General features: G+C 40.7%; 1 protein-coding gene across 2 annotated transcripts in view; it reads right to left on the minus strand.

Moving 5' to 3' along the window:
• The window catches only part of AKT3 (AKT serine/threonine kinase 3), a 150,667-nt gene extending 131,948 nt beyond the window's left edge, over window positions 1-18,719 (minus strand). Inside the window, exons 1-2 of one of the 2 annotated variants that reach the window (XM_058021474.1) lie at window positions 18,589-18,719; window positions 5,995-6,149 (exon numbers count right to left, since the gene is read on the minus strand). In XM_058021474.1, coding sequence (XP_057877457.1) covers window positions 5,995-6,040 — 46 coding nt within the window. In that variant the 5' untranslated portion in view covers window positions 6,041-6,149; window positions 18,589-18,719. Of the gene's footprint in view, window positions 1-5,994; window positions 6,150-18,280; window positions 18,426-18,588 lie in introns of those variants that run through there. The other variant, XM_058021473.1, reaches the window with a different exon arrangement.
• Window positions 18,720-21,163: the final 2,444 nt, after the last annotated feature.

Consider the following 21,163-nt stretch of genomic DNA (forward strand, 5'->3'; position numbering starts at 1 on the left):
TACAGCAATCTCTTAACTATCTGGGAATTAAATAAACAAAATTCTAGCTACCATATAAGAATAGGATATAAGAAATGTCACACTGCTATTTTTCCTCCCTTTGGTCCACATGCAATTGCCTCTTTTAAATTCATATATTTTGTTGGAACTTCACATTTTGCATTAATTAGATAGAATTAGAGTAGAAAAACTACAATATGAAAGGCTTATTTAGTTTCAAGTTATCAATCAAGACTTTACCTTAAACTACTATTTGCTAAGACAATTAGAAAAAATTATTTCCATTTCTTCTACTTTGTGTAGCAGATGTTCAACTTAGTCTATTTAAATTCATCTTTGTTAGAGGTGTGCTAAATTGCTCAAATAATTCAGACAATCTGCAAACAAGATTTCTGACAGGTTGTGAATAACACTCAATTAATACCATAACTTCTGAAATTAATTTTCCAATCAAGGCATTTATGCCCCCATTAAAAAAACATACAAAAAAACCAAAAAAACACCCCAACAAAACAAACAGAGGCAAAAAAAGCCACAAACATACCACATGAACTCAATCTCCAGAGTGTATTTCCAAAATTAACATCTGTTTGGTCTTGGTTCAACTGTAAAACCCAATGTCCACTACATGAAATAATACAGTTCTTTTTCTGGATTTCAGCCAGGGGGAGGAGGGAGAAGACATGTTGCCCTAAGACTATAAATAATTTGTACTTTAAACAACAATTCTATTACTATTTGGAACAATAGATTTATTCCACTACGCTATTTATTCTTCTTGATAGAAGATATAACAATAGTAAATATTTTCCACACAGTTATTTCTCAAAATCCCATGATACCTGCATAATGTCCTGAATCTCAAAAATGAAAACAAAGCAGAGCTGAGTCAATCTCATCACAGTAAATCAAACACATTCTATGAACTGTATGAGTTCAGAAATGCTAACACTACTTCATGAGTTTAGAAATGCTAACACTACTTCAATTTCAGATACTAAGAAGTTATTAAAGGTACTTTTAAAAAGAAAAAAAATTAATAACATTGAGTGAAAAATCTTTAATATTACAGTATTTCAATGATACACTATTTACTGGACAATCTCATTACAGAAAAGCTTCATGACATCTGGTTTTTTACCACCATCTCATTACATCAAACTTCTTAAGTTATTACAGCTAAGCCACAACAATTTTGGACTCTGGTTCCCTCTCTACAAAACTGGAACGCTGGTCCATGTACCATGTGAGTCACATGGAGATTGCCATGGGAAGCTGCTTTACCCAATGCACCACACCAGCACAAAGCCCAAACAGAGGTCAGGCATCAAAGTGTGGCAACACAAGCAATAACTTGAACTGGCAACACCTTGCTTTGACTTTAAACAATGATTTAGCCATGTGCTGTGCCTTACACACTAGGTACATCCTCACCAAAACCAAAGCCTTGCTCTTTCCATTAAAGACAAAGTTAGCTAACATGTTAAATATAAAACTGGGTCCTTTAAAAAGTTAGCATCTGTGTCAATTCTTTCTTTGTCCCTAATGATCTTTCAATAACATGGTAACAGAGACTCTTAACTCTATTCATATGTTTAAATTAATTGAAATTCTGTGCACAGGTTATATATAAAGAAATTAGGTTGCAATTAAGCATAGTTATGAAAGATTCTTAAATCTAATTGTTGTGACTATTATAGACCACAGACAAGGTCAAGTCTACAACTCAGAAAACTCTGGCTTTAAAGAAAAAATACCACATTAATTATATGCATAAAACTCACTTTTGCAATGATATAGCCCTAATCACACTAGGCATGTTCATAATGTAAAAAAAAATCTGTATCCAAACTGATAAATTAAAAATATATCCCTCTCTGCAAATCATTAAATTTAATTTAGTAAATACAATAAAACCATGCTAAGTAAAATTAAAGATACTAACTTTTACATAAATTTAAAGATACTCTGCAAAACATTGTCCTCTGCAAATCCAAAATGTCAAAGTCATTTCAGCAATTATTGCAGAGTGCATACACAAACTGCAATAATGTCAAATATTTAATTTCTGTGTATCAGCAACAAGATTCAGGTCACTCTATTTAAGGTTTTTAGTCAAAACTGCTTCCCTTTCATCTGTATGCATTACAAGGAAAAATGTCAGTGTTATCTAAAAAGTAAATTCATAAAGGAAGACAATGCATCTCTCTCCTTATCTGGCTACAGGTATAACTGGAGAACACTGAAAGAAATAAAAATTATCCTCACTGAGCCAGTGAACTGCAAAAATATTTTTGCGGCCACATGTGGACACAGGCCAGGAGCTGCTTGGTCCTTGTCCCTGGATCTAAGACAGGGAGTTCCCACCATAAAGCCATTCCCACCAAACACACTGCCACTCCTCTCTCGCCTGAGCAGAGACTCCTCTCTAAGGAGACTGCTCTGCTGGCTCTCCACTTGTTCAGGTTCTGGTGTCTCACAGGGATCTGAATCAGTCCTTCAGTTCAGATAAGGAAAGTGCTTTTGCAGCAAATCCTCCCACCACCCTAGTTATGCACTTTCCTCTGCTGCTTGAAGCAGTCCCACAGTGCACAAACCTGGCTCCTTTCAGATGAAACTGAAAGCCACACACTGTACTCCAGGAGCACTACCACTGCCAAAGGGGCACAGAAACAGACAGAAGCCAGGGCAAATTAACACCCACTTCACCTCACAAATGCGCTAAGTGTAGATAGGTATTGAGTCCCCATCAGCAATGACTTCATTCTCCAAATCTGCTCTTGCTGGACTGCTTTACTTGTTCAGGCACACCCAGTCTCTGTGCTTCAGGGTCTCCTTTCCCCTGGAACCCAAGGTTCCTCAAGCTTCTCAGACCTGCTTCTCCCTGGGTCTTGTGTCTTCTATTGCCCAAAGTTCTCACCTGCAGCCTGTCATCTCTGCTTGTTTTACCTTTCACATACAACAGCTTACTCTTCCACAGTATCATCTGGTCTCAACACACTGAAACCGCTCCTCCTAAAGACTACTCAAAGCCCAAGTATGATCAGTCTCAAAAACAAATTCTGCCATTTCTTGACATTAAGTAAAACATTAATACTTTAATGGGTGCCTCATTTAAGCAGACACAGAAAAATAGGTCTTTGAAGAGTCAGATGTGAGGCTACATGGCTTTAGTGCTCAACAGCCCTCAGCCCTCTATTACTGACACGGATACAGCACTAAGAATAACAACAATAAAGCAAACATCTTTTCACTGCATTTCACAGCCATTCATGATGCCCTAACATACCCTGTCTTCCCTAGCCTCTCTCTAGCAGAGTCTCAATTCAGAGAGTGATCCCCAGCTCTATTTTTAGTCCTCCCCTCTCATTTCTACATTGAGTTCACCTAACTTGCCTTTGTAATGGCCCATCTCATTAGACAGCTCCTCAAAACCATTTTTCATCCCAGTACCTTCAAGTCATCATACTCCTGACTGGGCTGTGAATCACAAAGAGAAGTTGGATTTTTTTCCCTTTCCTTGTACCACAAACCACACTGAGTGCTGAAAGGGGCAATTTTAAGAGGTCCAGGGCCATAATCACATGACCAAATAATTCAGCATAACAGAAACAGATCAGTCAAGTGATGCAGCCCAAGCCCCTAAGTTCCCAGCAGAAAGGGTTTACAACGTTTATTTCTAGATACATTCAGTCTGGGGGCTCAGAAATTTGTGCTGCAGCATACACTTGGCTCGGGGCTGTCCAAAGGACCAGTAACTGGGGCTGGAATTCACTCAGTGTCTGCCTGGAGAAGAGACCCCACACTCGCCCTTCTCCAGTAGAACATGGCTTGGACCTACCAAAACCTGCCTGTGAACTGAGCCAATGCCTATCAATGGTTGATGATCAAAGAATTCACTTCCAAACTGTAACAGAATGATCACTTGTGGAAGCAAGACAGCTCTACCCAATCCCACGATGCTTCTTTACACAGACAGAGAAAATTCAGCTGCCAAAATAAGTGTTTACCAAGCATATTCTCAGAATATAGATTAAAGTTGGATACTTTTTCTTGGCAAAATTTAACAAATGCACTTAGCAACTTTGATTTTCTTGCTCTAGAGCAAGGTCAGGGTAAAAGTTGTCATTCCATATGAAATGTATGACCATTGAATAAATTGCTTACAAATTCTTAGCATTGTGAAACACGGCCGTGCCTTTCCTTTTGTTTTCAGAAGCAAACAAAAGAAACACTTTAACCCACCAACCACCAGAACAAGTCAGACAAAGAAAATTAAGGATGGTATTAGATGCAATTAAAAAAATTTCCACTAAAACCTACACAGTTATGTATACCATGAAAAAAAAAAAACAACAACCATAAATTCAAAGTTATTCATGATAAGGACAAATGCATGCCATGAAATGTCTTTAATTGGAAAAGAAAACAATTATTAACAAAAGTGACCTCAAAATGCCAACTTGGTGGGCTTTTTATCAATTAATTGATAGTAAAACAAGGTAAGAAAAAAAACCTTTATTTAACATTTCAGAATTTCAAATATTAAGTAAGACACTGAATTTCAATGTCCATTTCTGGATCCCAGTAATTAATATATGCATATCCAGTGCTCACAGAGTTGATAGCAGTTGTAATAAGAATGAGAAATATTACCTGAAGGAACTGATGTCATGTAAAATAAAATTATTTGGAGCATCCTAAACATTCAAATACATTTGAAAGAAATTTATATAAAATAATCAAAAAAGGAAATCAGATCTCCAAATTGAGTAACTAACAACAAGGTGGAAAGGAAAAATAATTTCAAAATTTAAATAGTTCCTGTCATGTAAAATATTATTTGTTATAAATACAGGTATATACTCCAAAATAGGAAGTACGCCTTAAGCTTAACATGGTTTAGCTCATTTTCATTTACAATACCCATAATGCTTCCTGAAATACAATTTATGCAGGAATAATAGAAGAATAATAAACTTTTTCCCTCATTATCTTGCCTTCCCTGACATTTAATGTCAATCTACAATAATAAAGTTAATAATGATCTTTGTCTTCACACACTGCTATTGAAGCAAAGCATTTCTTTGTAAATTAAAGGGTAAGTTTGTTCCCACTATTTCAGTCTAATCTTTCTGGGCTAGGATCACAGAAACTCATGGCATAAACCACCCTAAAATCCAGATTACCCCCTCTCTGTGAGAGAAGTTATTTTTTTTGAAAATAATCATGTGTGCAACCACAACCTAAAGCAGAGCAGCATGAAGCATGGAAGATTTCATCCAAAGTTCATCACATGATATGATATGAATGCCAGATATTTCTAGAGGTTTCACATTCAAAGCTGAACATAAAGCAACCTCCCCAAATCTGCAAATCACATGGTGAAACAACTTAAAGAGACATCTCAAGAATTCACAGAAATTGAAATATAACAGAAAATCATACTTTATACTGGCTTATAGTTAAGAACATATTTTTTAATCATATGGCTTCCAGGTCTGCTGAGTAATGAGGTGTATGCTGAGCTTTAAGCAAGTATTATGTTGATTTTACTGGGACTACTTGCATCTGTAATACAAGCTGAGCCACACTGAATGATTTTGGCATCTAGGAAATTTCCCACAAAGTATCACATCTGCAGCAGCTTCCAGACAACCTCAGAGTGCACACCTCTATTACTGCCTCTTCCAGCTGCCACAACAGGCAGCTTATTCTGATGCACAGGTAACAGCAGCTGCAGCAACAAGGTCCAAGGTGAAGAGGGAACGACTGAGTCCAACTTCCTCTGCACTGCCAGCCACCCCCACAAACAGAGGCACTGCTGAGGGTGACACATTAATACCAACAAGGCCTGAATCTGACCAAATGTCAGATTAGCCTGCTCCAGACCAGAAGATAAATCAAGAACATTCATTTGTGTAACCATGTAACACCATTGCACACGGTATAGGAGACATCAGAAAGCACTTTCCATGCAAAGGCAGAACTTACCCCTCTTCTGTACCCAGCCTTCCTTCACAATGGTAACATCGCTCATGATGACTCCACTCTGAACCCCAAACTCAAAAGAGTATTTCTTTGAGTTATCAGCTTGTCTGCTTGGCTTCTCTTCTGCAGCTCTTCACAATTTCTACTGATGAGTCAGACTGGAAGGAAATATTAGAGAAAGAATTTGAGTCTTTTCTGTTTTTCTCACTTGACAGCCAACAAAAAAGTCTTTGTTGATGTATTTCACTGACTGAGCTCATATTAAAAATCTGCCTTTATTTTTAATTAACTGTATAACGCAATCATGTTTCTAGTCTTACAGCACATTTTCCATGAACACTACAATACTAAAAAGCAGCAGAATGTGTTAAAATTTAAGTCATATGGCACTTTTATAAAAGGCACACAGCAGAATTCTCTTGTACTAATGCACAGGATGCTGTTAAATGAAAGGCTGCCGGTCCTGCTTCAAAAACCCAACTCTGAACACACAGGAGCTTTCCCTGTTCCCACAGCTTTCAGAACCCATGCAATGGACAAGTGCTTCCTCTATTATGGCTATCTACAATCACATTAAGAGTGTGAAGAAAATGGAATTAAGGTTATATCCTTGCCACTTCCACTATAGTTTTATTATAGCCAATACAAACCCTGAAGATACAAGAGGTTTTCAAAAACAGCATCATCTCCAAGTACACAAACAGAGAGACAACTTCTTAAATAAATTAACCAAATGTTCAGTTTATAAAAAGGAGCGCACATTCTTTCAAAGCTTTAAGCCAGGCAGTGACAAGAGTGCTCTTTTCCCCACAAACCTCAGCCTGCAGGGCAGAGAAGGGAAGTTAGTCCTGGAACAGGACATACCACTCTCAGAAGCCACAACCGTCTCTTTTGACCACCTCACAACCAAAGTACCTAAAAGCTGTGAAGAGGAGATAAACAGGACTACACTTAAGTAAAAAGAGAAGCCAGAGGCCAGGAGATGTTTCCTTTTGCCAGCAAATTGCCTTTCCCCTCCAGCCTTCAAAATAAATAGAACCATTCAAATAATGCTCATCCAGAAAAGTGTGGGAAGCCAAGAAATGAGATTTCTCTGATGGTGGAGGAACACCCTTGCACAGCTCTGCACAGGAGCACTCATGTACACAGTGGTGGCACAGAACAGGAACCCCCACACAAGGTTAGTGCTGTCAAAGGCAGCCCATATATATCCATTTAGTAGACTGACCAACAAATGTAAACAGGAAGGAAACAAATCTGACTGGGCTAGAAGCAATCTGTGCAACAAATGAATGAAGAAAGCACTGGGAAATCAGGTTTTTTTATTACAATCAAGTACAAACCAAAACCAGAGCCATTATAGACATGGAGATTATTTCTTATTTATCATTTGAAATACGTGTATTTGCATAACACAGCAACTAGATGGAAGGCTACTTCTGAAAGAATAGTGTAACATGCAAAATAAAACTTGGCATGAATACTTTTTCAGGTGTATGCAACAAAAATACAGCACAACCCGATTTTACAGAAACACACTAGTGTGTTCATTTAAGTCTTGCTTCCACTAAACTATTTTTTTTTAAATAGTATTTTGTTCTGCATAAAAGTAAAAATCACAATGTTAAAGTCTTTAAAACTGTAAAGTAGAAGTGATATGGACTATTGTGCCTCTGAGACATCCCCATGGCACTGGAGACACAGCAGTGAGACCGGCAGGTGACACACAGCCTTTGGCATTGGCATCACACCCTGTCGTGTGCAGCAGGATACCACACACCTGGGTCTAGAGAAACACACCCTGTTTAAGCTTTCATAAGAGCTAAAAGAAAATGTTATGTACATTTTGGAAGGACATGAGAGTGCTTTAGTGATGTTAATGGATCTAACTTTAGCTGCTCAGGTTTCATATTATACACAAGCCAGTACAGCAGAAATAACCAAAGCAGGCATTTCCACATCCTGCACCTTACTAACGTGAGAGCTAATTTCTGGGTCAGACATTTTCAGAACTTTTATTGCATGCTTTAAACGAGATAAGCAAGTCTATCAGCTGTGCATGAAAAGAGATCTGACAGATTAAGACACGTGCCTGAAAGCAGGCTGCTGTTCCGCCGTTCTGGATCACTGCAGCGCAGCATCAGCTCTTATTACAAACACATAAATCTTTACAAAGCCCAGAGGTGGGTGTCAAACAACTGTGACCTAAGAGCAGCTGTTCTGGGAAGAAAGTGTAAGCACGTCAATTTCCAAATACCCAACTTAAGTTCAGTTTTCTACAAAACTTTCATTGCATTCCTTGAAAGTAATCACAGTTGTTTGGTTTTTTTCCCAGCTATAAAGACACAAGAAGCAATGTAACACTCAGTATTTACCTTGGGATGGCATATTCTGCAATGTATTTTACCCTTTTGGCAAATTTATTGAACTTTCCAATTTTGGTGGGCACTTCTAAACATTGCAATGATTTATTCTTATTGGTAAAGACAAAGCTATAAGAAATTAACTTCTGTACTAAGTAGCAATAATCTTGACTGCCCACAGACTGATCAATCAGTCCATGATTTATGAATGAATTCATGCCTGAAGCTCCCTATTTACCCATTGATTACAAATAAGTTAGTGTTAGATCAGATTTTGATTGTGTATGACTGACTTTCATGTCAGACAGTGCCTGAAACAAACCCAATGTGTCTGTAGGCTTGCATCCCACCCATCACATGTACTGCTTTACTAAATTCCGAACAAAATCCCCAAAATACAAAAATCCCATAAATATGGTGATAAAATTAACTGCACTATCCCCAGTTTGGCTTCACAGTATTACCAGAAACAACCTTAAAATTACCAACAGTTCCATGGTCGTATTGATTGCTCCATTACTGGGTAATTAAAAGTCAAGCTGAATTACACAGAACGCTGAAGGAGATAAATCAAAGCATTAAAAAGCTAATGAAAATAAAGGTTATGTGTGCACACTACACTTTCAAGAAGCCATTTGTAAGCATCTGTAATATTATCCCTTATTAAATGCCTTTGAGCCTTTCTAAAAGCTGTACTCCTTTACCCTAGAAGTCATTCAACAATGCTCCAGAAGAGCAGAATTTTGAGAACTACTTCTTATCATGACCAAAACTGCCCTTATAGTGAAAAATAGTCTCATAAAAGCCTTTCCTAAAGATGTAACAAAGAATTGTGTATAGAGGTAAAGGAGTTGTTGTCCTGAAACACATAGAACAAAAATTCTCACATGAAAACAGCATTTCATCCAAAGTTCAACTACATCAAGAAAAGCTACAGAAATGTTTATTCTGCACATCTGGCATAGAATTTAAATACTTGTTAGCAATCAACTCTGCTCTCCCAATGCACCTGAAGTTTCAGCAGCCAGGATGCAGTAATTTTTACAGTTTACCTTACTGCTATGTAGGATGAACCCACAGAAATAGGAGAAAAATAAGTTAGAACTGAATTTGACAATGCTTTGCATCACAGCTGTTTCCTACAGGGAAGAACTTGACTTGTTCTTATACATTTTCCAGCAACTAGAGAACACATCAGATTTACTTTTTTCCCCCCAATTTTTTTTATCTTATCAAACTTGGAAGATATTTTCCCAACAATATACTGTGTGTATTCTGCAGACAGGATCAGATAGCCGTGTGTATGCACAATACATACAAGAACCCACTGTCAGCATACTTTATGATGCAGGTGTAAAAATTTACTCCATTACAATCCGTGATGTGAAGAATTTAGGGGCACAGTTTAGTGGTAGACTTGGCAGTTTAAGCTTAGCAATTGGAAAGATCTTTTCCAGCCTAAATGATTCTATGACTCTATGCAAACATCTGCTGGGGGTTTTTTATCTCATTAAAATGCGCAACTTTTCCTTTTTTCTTCAGGAAGTCATTAAGCCACTTTCGTAGCGTGAGATAAAACAATTATCTAGTATTATACTTTTAAGCTCCTCCTAGCTGTAAAGGTTTCAAAGGCAACTTTCTGACCAAAGATTAACCAGACACTACTACAACCAATAGAGTTCTAGATCCCTATGCCAAGGTTCATAGTTTCCCTGAGCCATGGTAAAAACTAGCCAACACCTTTTCAGCTTTCATCTTGAACTTTAATAATATCACCAGTACAGAGAAGAACCATCTTACTTCATGATACTACCACATGGGAACTATGAAATCAACAATTAAAATGAGCAATGGACCATTCAGTAGAAAGCCAGCTTTTCCCCAGCTCCTGTTTTTAAATTAAAGGAGGCTCTCATGCCCATCACAGCAGTCAGCTACCTACAGAGACCTGGTGAATAGTGGGAAGGAAAGAAATCCCTTCCAAGCAGAAGAACTAAAAGCTGTGTTTCAGGTCTACACTTAACAACCACTATGTGCAAGTGGATTAGCATCGAGATTTGTAAGAACAGACAAGACTCCTTTGAAATCTGGGCATCTTCCCATTCTCCCCATGACAAGAGACAGCTGAGTAAAGAAGACAGCACCCATAAATTCAGTGTAAATTGTATGATTCAGTTCTCTGTTGTAAGAACTTTCATAAACAAAGGCTTCTACTTTCAACAATTTTGGAGCTGAGAAAAAACAGAAACTCTCACATTTACCAACTAAAGTTACCAGAAAGATACCAGGAGCATCAAGTTCAGTGCTTCCAGAAATTATCCCCACAACTTCTTCTACCATTATCAACTCAGTGAATCGTCCAACCTTGTTCTCTTAATAAATGAGAACTACCATTTTCCCTTTTTACAAGTTTAGTAAAATGTTTGGGGAGAAAAGAACAGTAAGTGAACCTTTCTGATTCCCCTTGTCTGACTCACTGAGATTCTTTGGTCCCCCATGTAATCAGAGCCAAATCTCATCATCTCTATCTCCTTATTTTTCAGAAAAGTAATTGAATCATTTTGTGCATGCACACAATACACACGTCCCCAAAAAAAGCACTTTTCAGTGGCTTCCATCACACACATTTCTTTCCTTGCTTTGGGGGCTCTTCTTTTCTTTGTAGCAGACCAAGCTATTGGGAGTTCTTCTCAAACTTGAGTTTGACTCCTCCCAAACAGCCGAACAGGCTGTAACTGTTTCCAAAGCAGGTTGCACTCCCAGAGCAAGGAATTCAAAATGTCAAGGCTCTCAACTAAAACCAGAGTTATCTTTAGGAATGGAAGCTGAAATCCAGGCTTTATTTATATGAAAACCACATGTATATCCTCCTCCCCTAGCAAAGCTGGCCAAACAATTAGAGGATATATTGCACATCATCAAAAATTACACAAAAGACAGAACAGAGATTGCTACAAAACTTGTTAAATCAAAATAGACTATATTGTTAATGGAAGAATCACATTCAGGGCAGTGCTTTATCTAAAGAGTATGAAGTATTTATACATGCTTTTATAAACTACCTATTCTGGAATTCTGGTTATACTGACTCATTTAAATACTATCACAACTTAGACTGAGGAAAAAGGAACCTCTAGGCACACAGTATGTGTCCAACTTATTATGTCCATTAAAAATTGAAAAAAGAAATATTAAAAAACCCATAATATCAAACCAACAAAAAATAGGAACTGATTTGACAAGACTAAGAAATTAAGAAATTAACAAAAATTATTATTTAAAGAAAATAGATCCTAAATTTATAAAATTTTAAACTTCATGTACATATGATTAAAATTCTGAAAGATACCTTAAATACTTTGTAAGTAGACATATTTACAGTTTTTAAAACTAATATAAAAAATCCAAAGATATCTCCATGACAGGCATTGCAAATTCTTTTTAAACTACATTTCATCCCAAAAGCCTCAATGAACTTTAAGAAAATTGGTATAAGAAATTTACTTGTAACAACTTTATTTTGTAAGTTTTGATTTGGAATACTGAGGGACACGATAGGAAACTGGCACTGCCTACACCTTGTGGTAAGGAAAACCAACGTACTTTGGAAAACATAAATAGCTCATTCTAATGCATGCTTACGTGTATGCTTAATATTTGTAGTGCTCTACTTTCACTTTCAGTATGTCAAAAAGCTTCACATAACTAATATATGCTCAGATAAGCCTAGTTAGGAGAATGGAGATACACTGAAATATTAACATACAAGTTAGATGTTTTATTTAGATCCTGCAACTGATTGAGTTTATCAGGAAAGAAACCATCATTCTGTATTTGATTTCCTATTACACTGACAAAGCAAGTTATTTTAAGGGACAAAGGTATAATTAAAGCAAGGTGAACAAAGCCACCCTTGCCTTTGTTTACCAAGGTATAAAGGAAGTTTCTAAATGTAACTAAATTGTTTCTTTAGAATCCCATGTGAAACATTAACAACCCATTGTTTTGCCTTGTGTTTATTGACAAAAATGCTTTTAATCCTTTTTTGTCCCGCTCAAATCACATAAAACAATAACTGAAAAACAGACAGAAGCAGAGATAAAACTTACTAGAGTGTATGTCTGAAATGTAACCAAAGAATATATTTCAAGTAGAAAAGATGAAGGGAGGGCTAAAATTATGCATAAAATAATTTACTGAGGCAATGATCTTGGGAAAGTTTTGAGACTCAGAAAAAGTCATATCAGCTAGGCTGAGTATCACAACTATGATAATGTTATTTCACTCAACCCTTCAAAACACATGTAATAAGTTTAATTTGCCATGGATTAATGTAGGAATACTAATCCTTGCCTTTTAGAGAAAAAGTTCCTTTGCTCTTTAAAAATATAGTTTAGAAAATACTCAAACAATGAAGAAAAAATAAACAGAACTTCCATATTTTTAAAACAAACTAAAATTACTTTTCTACATCTAGCAGACTCAGGGGAAAAAAAAAAACTAACCTAATTTCCAAAACTTCAAAGAATCTGGAAATTCCTAGTCATTCTAGCAAAGATTTTAAAAGATACCTCTCAAGAAGTACAAATCAAAGTTCCTTTAAAATGTATTAAATTTATTTCTGTGATGGTAACTTTTCTGCAGCACAACTCTGTATTGTGCATAAAAGACCAAGCACAGCACTGAATAAAAACCAGAAATACACCAACTCCTCATGAGTAACAAGAAAGTACTGAGAAAAAAAAGAGGTTCTCAAACTATTAATATAAAAGATGAGAGAAGTTCAGTGACATATATACAAATAGCTTTCTTTTAAACTTTTACATAGTACATATTTATTATGTCTACATTGAACAAATCAAATTCTGAATTGTCTTGTAATAGGAATGAACTCTGTGATTCCTTTCTATAGAGCAACCAAACACTGCTGAACCTACTGTCAAATCCTGACACTGCAACATGACTGGAACATAATCGACTTCTAACCGAAAACCTTTGGATCTGCCTGTTCACACTCAAAATGCATTATTCTCATCAACCTGAGACCTGGATTTCCAAAGGACAGAAGGAGCTCTCTACAACCCTAACTTACACACAGATGCAGAGCTCACTAGGTAAAGGTCTTTGGCAAATGTTACATGAAAATGTTACATGAAACTCACATGTACAACCTTAATTCTCTGTCTCAAGCATATCAACACATTTAGAGAAGGATATAATAATTTCAAAAAAATCTCATGAGGCAAGCTGCAACAATTACATATCTCAAGAAACACAATGAATACTTAGAGGAAAAAATAAATGTGTCTTGGTAGAAACTTTCTGCAGGACTGCTGAGACTCAACCAAGAACCACTGCATTAATTCTGTGGTGTTAAACCAGCTGTACAAGAAGCTGTTGACTGTTGGGCACTGACATTCCCCACCTACAAAAAGGCAGTGGTGAGATCTTCATTGATCTAAAGCTGAAGCAGGGTCTGCTCCTGCTATAGGAGACATCCAAACAAATTTGTCACATAGAGAATGCAGAGAACTTTGGCAAACCATGCTGTCAAGTCATTCAGACATGCACACAAAATATTGAGGTTCCAGCTGCATTCTTAAAGAGAATTTTAAAATCACTACTGTTATTTAGTCAGGATATTACAGAGGAAAAAAATCACAGGGCAACAATGTGTTCTTATTGCTATTTTTGATTAGTATGACTCACACTCAGACACTCACATAGAGATATGTGGAAGAAGAAGATTGGTCAAGATGGCTTTAACATATATTATTTATCCTAAGCATAATAAGAGTTGACACAAACAGTATCAAAAATCAAAGAACCATTTAAATTGAGCAAAAGTAAGCACCTTCACATACAAAAGCTAAATATGCTTACTCTCCTTGACTGCTAATAATTTAATGTAATTAAATCTTGGGGGATATTTTGGAAGTATTAATTTTGCTATATCTTCCTACTACACCTGAACAACATCTTTAAATAAAAAAGAAAAAAAACAATCTGTTTTAAATCCTTGGCATGTATCATAAATGCCCATATTTATTGATCTAGAGTCATGGAACAAGGATAAAATACCAAATAATCACCTTGTATACTCTTGGATTTTTTTTTTTTTTTTGCAGTTTTTCTATTAGGACATACTAGTGATTTGCCTAAATAAGATTCACTTATAAACTCTTACAGGGAGTCCAGAATGTTGTTCATACAATTACCCAAGACAAATGTATAAACCAAAACTTTAAAGATTAATTTTCATTCTAAGAAAAAAAACCCAAAAAGTTAACTTTCACATTCAATGTTTTAGTATTTGCTGGTAGGTTTTGGGTTGGGTTGGAATTTTGGGGGGCTTTTGGTGTTTGTTTTGGGGTTTTTTGTTGTTGTTTCTCAGTCTTTAACATTAATTTTTAAACAGCTTGAATCAGCTTTTCCAGCTATTGTGTAACTTATCTTTAGAAAGTAATCTTTTCTATACCACAACAACTTGTTGCCAAGAAGAGTAACTTGTGCAACCCATTTATTTACCAAGAAGACCCTGTGATCCTGGGGAAGTCTCTTCCGTACTGCAAAAAGAAAACACGTTGGTCGGCAAGCAAGCTTCTCACTGAAACCACACCTTTCCTCACAAGCAATGCAAAACTTCCTGAGCTACACGTTGTGCTAGAAAGCATCACCTGCCTCTTCCATGGTATCCTTATTGGGCCTATCCTTAACAGAATGACAATCTGAGATAGCACAAATTGATCTAATATTCTAGAATAATTTGAAAGGGCACTTAGGTTGGCAATCTTTTCTTATTTAAGACAGTACTTCAAAAAGAACTGAGTTGTAAAGTTCATACAAATACTGGAAATTTAAGCAACCTTTTAACTTAAACAAAGCTCATAAATTATCACATTTAACTATTCCCTCTTTTTGAATTTCTACTGTAGCTCACAAGAGGAGTATAGCACATTTTGAACAGAATGTTTATTTTATTAACTGGAAATAAGCGAACAGAAGACTTTTGTTACATACAAAACATGCAGCTATAGCATGGCGTGTCACTTTCACACAATTTCACACAATTGTGTTACTTTCAGGAAATCAATTCATTTATGCATTATCCATGTCAAAATGGAAGCATGGCACATGAAGTTTTCAGTCAGTGTATGTCCATGCTCCTTCACTCTCCGGCGTGGACTAAAGAAGCAGCATGCCCAAGCCTTGAAAGCTGCCAAAGAATGTCGGGTTCAGGTTTCTGTTTCAAAACTGAAGGAAAGCTAGGCTACCATGTTGCCAAGTGCACATCACCTGTTGCATCAATAGCACAAAGTGAAACCGTAAGCACACAGTTACAAGAAACTGTATCATCTTCATTCTCAGAACAGCACAGAAACTTCAAATGCATTTTAACACAGTTCACTTCAGCAATGGGTCATAATTTCCAAAACAATTGAGTACTTTAAAGTTATTTAGCAAATAATACTTCTTGGGCAAAGAATTTTATATTCAGTAGGTCTTTTTAAACTGGGAAAATGTGCACCCAGAAAGTGAAAAGACACACAGTCACTGGGTGTTAGGCAAATTCCAAGGAGTCTGAAGAATCTTTTTGTTATAATAGAAACTTCAGATATATGCTGTTGCAAAATGCAGTAGGAAGTCCAGATACGGTTTCTGGTCATGTCTTGCAAACAGAAGCTTGGATTACAAACAACTGCAAAGCCCTAGTAAGTGGTTTTGAGTCAAACTTAAAAAAACACATCAGAGTGTTTTCCCTTTCACAAAGCATTTGCTCCAATGTCAAATAGTCAACAGTTTCTAGTACATAACAATGCTACCCAATCCTTATAACTGTATCTACTTCAACTGGGGCAAAGTTAAAACTAGTACCAATTTCTCACTTGTCCAAATTCTCACCTACTTCCCCTAGAATAGCAGCATTTTGCTCAAAAACACATAATCTGCCTCAAAATGCAGAACAAATGAGGGAGTAGAACACTGAAATACTACCTGTGAACCTATTTATGAAACTAAGGAGATTACTGAATCCATTCAAACCTAGTTAGAGCAATGCAGCACAGAATAAACTGTCCAAAACAAGACAGTCTTGCTAATATTATCTGTGTTTACACACACACCATGCACTCACATCAGACTAAAAAAAAGAGTTATTCAAACAATACACATAGCCTTCTAGGAAACAGAGACATCTTATCTCTGAAGTTTTTCTTTGGCCCTCATTTGAACTTGACTTACTGGCTGCATCCAACCAAAATATATCCGCAAGGACTATAATTAGTAATCCAATCCAATTAAAGATATTGGGGTTCACTTATAGGCTCCTACCAAAATAAAAATCAAAACACCAAAACGAAATATCTTACAAAGTTAAGTAGTACACTTACTTTAAAAGCCAAAATAAACTTCCTTCTCTACCTCATGTACTCTCTTTCCATATTTCTGTAAACAAGCAGATCTTGCCTATAGATTACCTGGGAGAAACTTGAGATCATGTTTAAAATGTTACTTGTCATAAGTTAAGGTCCACTTATCTGCATGTTTCTTGCCTTGAGAAGTAAAGCCCTCTATGTGCAAAATGCAGGGAACCATATTTAGCAAAGTTTTAGCAAGGTCTAAACAAACATTAGCAGGAGAGACTGCTCTATGTTTCTTCAGTACTGAAAAAAGTTGGCAGCGCAGGTATCAGGCACATCATATTTTTTGTAATAAAACCCTTAAACAGAAACTGGGACATGTTTCCATAAAATTTATGAGATGATGTAGATATATACAAGGAACCATTCAACTAATAACTACATCAAAGAAAAAAGCAGAACTAGAATAAAGGTCAAGAGAGATTAAACTGTTTATCCTTTCCACCAGCAGGAAAATAAGATTTCTCCTCTTTTAACATTTAATCAACGTATCATGTGAGAACGTGAAACAGTCCTGTCTATTTCACTCCTCTTGGACTCCCATCCAGGAGTAAACTAAGAAGCGGTGCCCATACAAAGCAACCCCGCAGCCTATAAGCCCGGTAGTGCTCGTTACATCACGATCATTTGCATTTAAACTACAATATATAGCGCTGCGCTCTGCCTGCCGAGGGGCGCCGCGCTGACCCCCTGCAGGCAGAGCCCCTTCGCTCGCACCGGGACGGGCACGGGGGTTCCGCCCGCCCCGCCCCGCGGCCGCACCTGCCGGCACCGGGACCGGGACCGGGCAGACCCCGCCGCAGGCCCGGCCCGGGGCCGCCGCCGGTCACCCGGGGCAGCCGGCTGCGCATCAACTTTTGCATGCGGGCCGCGGCCTCCATGATGGCCGGGGCGGGCGGGGGCGGGCGGGGGGGCCGGTTTGTTTACTTGCAGCCAGAGCCGGCGGCGGCGGCGGCAGCATCATCACCATCCCCATGGCTTGTGCGAGGCGCGGCCGCCGGCGGGGCGGCCCGCGGGGCGCGGAGCTATTCGTGGCGCGGGGGCTGCGCGGGCACACACGCGCGCACACCCGGGCACGCTGGCGCACACGCACACAAGTTCCCAGCGGATACAATCCCGCGCTGGTCCCGGCACCGGCCGCACGGACGCGGGGAGGGGAGGCGGGGAGGGGCCGCCGCCGCGTGGGAACTGCCGGCCCCGCGCATCCAGCGCCCCCGGGGCGCACGCCCTGCCCTGCCCCTGCCGCCCCCCCTCCCCCGTTACATAACTCTCCCCGCCGAAACGCCCCCGCCCCGCCCTTCCCCACCCCGGCCCCGCACCCCGGCGGGGCGACCCCCGCCCCTCCGCCTCGCTCCCGCCCCGCCGCCGGCGCTAGGCCACGGGCGCCCCCGCCCCGCGCTCCCCGCCGCCCCGGCCCCGCCGCGCCGCCGCCCCGCATCCCCTCCCCGAGCGCCCCCGCCGCCGCCCGAGCGCCCCCGCCGCCGCCCGGCCCCTCCCGCCCCGTACCTGCAGAGGCGGCGGCGCCGCGGGCGCTGCTGCGGAGCCCGAGGGCGGCGGCGGCTTCGGGGGGAGAAGGGGAGGGAGGGCGCCGCTGCCTCCTCCCCTGTCCCCCCGCCGGGCTCGGCGGTCCCTGGCGGCCGGTGTCTCCGCGGGGGCGGGAGGAGGCGGCTCCGGCCCCAGGGCGCTGGCGGCGGCGGCTACATGGAGCTGCGCGCCCCGCTACGCAGGGAGGCGCCCGGGCGGGCAGCGCGGCCGCAACATCGATGCGCGGGGTCAGGAGGGCGGCGGCGGCGGCTCCCCCCCGGCGCACTCACCCCGGAGCCGCCCGGGCCCCGCTCTCGGCTCCTCCCGCCGCCTCCGCCGGGCTCGTTATTGACTTTCAGGAAAACTCCCGACGTCACCGGCTCCCCCCGAGTGTCTCCCCCTCCGCGGCGGTGGCGGCGGCGGCGGCGGCATCCCCGGCTCTCGCGAGAAGCGCGGCGCGGACGGGGGGGCCGCCAGACAGCGCGGGGGGAGCCAGACAGAGGGGGGCGGCTGAGGTGAGGGTGGGGGGGCGGCGGCAGGCACGGAGGAGGAGGAGGAGGAGGAGGAGGGAGCGGCGCAGGGAGGAGGAGGGAGGACGGGGGAGGCGAGGCAGCCCGCCCGCCCGCCCGGCTGGCAGGCAGGGGCGGGAGCCGAGCGGAGCGGAGCGGCGTGTCCCGTCCCGCCGCCGGGCCGCGGGTGGGAGCGGGAGGATGGATGGATGGATGGATGGATGCAGGCAGCGGCGTTTGCCGGCGCTGCGGCGCGCCGCGCCCGGGTCTCTGCTCTCGGCATCACGGCCCCTCGCCAGCCCCGTGTGCGTGTCCCGGGGTTAGCTCCCTTTGTTCTCGCACTCTGCGGCTACACAGGCCCCCGCCCCGAGCTTGCCCTGGTACCCGGAGCGGTCCACTTGGCTCTGCAAACTCCTCCGGGAATAGAACTACCAGTTACGCCGCAGGAAGCCGTAATTCATCCCTCGTTGAAGTGTTTAGTGGATGCGCCAGCCTCAGTGCTGCTAAACTGTCTGCAGGCTTCGCCTTATGCCGGCGGTAAACAAACACCTAGAGAAAGCGTACACCGGCTCTCCCGAGCTCTGGCTCTTCCCGGTGCCACCGGCGCTGTAGGAGCGGCCGCGCCGCGGGGTGCGGAGCTCTCCCGGCTCGTCGGAGCCGCCTCTGGGCTGCGCAGGCCGGGGATGCCCGACCTGGTGCGCCCTGCCGCAGCCGCCGAGCCTGGTCCTGCCACCCTGAGCACTGCCTGAGGTTCGTAGCTACTGCCTGGGGTTCATGGCTACGCTGCCCTCGACGCTTTGTTCCACGGCTAGCGGCTCTATGTGGGTACTTGCAGGAGTTTAGTGCACATAAAGATATCTTCCATCGTTTATGGTTGCAGTAATACACATAAATTAATTAATTTTCTTTCATCTATTCATACAGGCAGTTCACAATGACCTGTGTCAGAACATGTTACTGCAGAGGAGAAACAGATGTTTTGGATTGCTTGAAATGCAACTATTTGCTCTGTTTCATCAGTGCAGATTTTTTTGCAAAAAATGCACGTTCATCAAAATCACATTAAAAAAAAAACAAACCAAAATATGTTTCTCTAGCATTAACTTCACCTTTAATTTCTAAGTTTTCCTTCTTCTCATATCCCATCTTCTACAACTCTTTGAATTATCAGGCTTCCTATTCTCTGTACCACTACAGGGCTTCAGAGAGATTTTTTGAGAATCTAAATAATCATATGAGTTGGCACAGGACTGGAAATTTGCCTCCGGGGGCACTGAATCCTTTCCCTGCTGCGGCAAGCAACCACACCAATAATCCCATTCATAAATATGCTGAGTTTCCTCTTAGAACTATGAAGTTTGTTTGCTACACTGTTTTTGCTAGCGGGCTGCAACCTAAGCTCTCTGTCCCCCTAACTCTGAAGAAAACTAGAATTTATACTGTATTTAACGCATCTTTTTGAAAAATAAGTTAAAAAGGACCGTGCCAAGCATTACTTCCTTTCCCAGAATTTACCGTTCGGTCTTCCTCTTTCTCAGAAACACTTTAGTAAAGTGAGCATCGTATTAACCATCAATATTCACAGGGAACCATAGTATCAATTATTAAAATGTGTTTATTCACTGATGCCTCCTTTGATCATTGCTGCTATGCTGCTCCTGAAGAACGGAAGGTGTAGTTCTTGGAACGTGCCTTCTGTTTGCTGCAATTCCTCCAAAGGGCTCAGAACCCAAGGCAGCATGAAATCTGCATGGGCAGTAGCTCGCAGACTGCCAATCAACTGCTCAGGTGCCAAACCCTGAGTGTGAAATCCAGGCCCACAGAAAGTCCTGGTATTTGGTATCACTCAGGTTATTCCTGCTCTGTGTTAATCCCTGCCACTCACAGCTGCAAATTTCTTATTAATAAAGTATGTGTGTATGGTTGGTCACCCTAGTTGATGTCTCCAAATCTTCAAAAACCAACTATGAAATACTTCCCTTATGATGACAGTAAGTTTGCTTACATTTATAAATAAACACTTGGTGCAAATCACCTTGGAAAAATCAAACCTAAAAGCACATTTATATATTTTTTAAAGAAAAAAAACCTTTCACCATGCTAAGAAAAAAAACCGTATTAGATAACATTTACCTACAAAGAGAGATAGTCTACTATATTTTTATTTTGTTACTAATTGTTGAAAATGAAACTGTGGGTTGAAATCAGTCATGTTGATCTGGAGCTTAAACAGGCATTTTTCAGCAACACCTGATTAGTAAAATTTTGTTCTATCTATGTGATACAGACAACTATTCACAGGTAAAAAATTTTTTATTCAGTGTGACTTTGAAATCAGATTCACTATCTTACTCCT

The sequence above is a fragment of the Melospiza georgiana genome, chromosome 3 (assembly GCF_028018845.1).
Source record: "Melospiza georgiana isolate bMelGeo1 chromosome 3, bMelGeo1.pri, whole genome shotgun sequence".
Classification (NCBI taxonomy): Eukaryota; Metazoa; Chordata; class Aves; order Passeriformes; family Passerellidae; genus Melospiza; species Melospiza georgiana.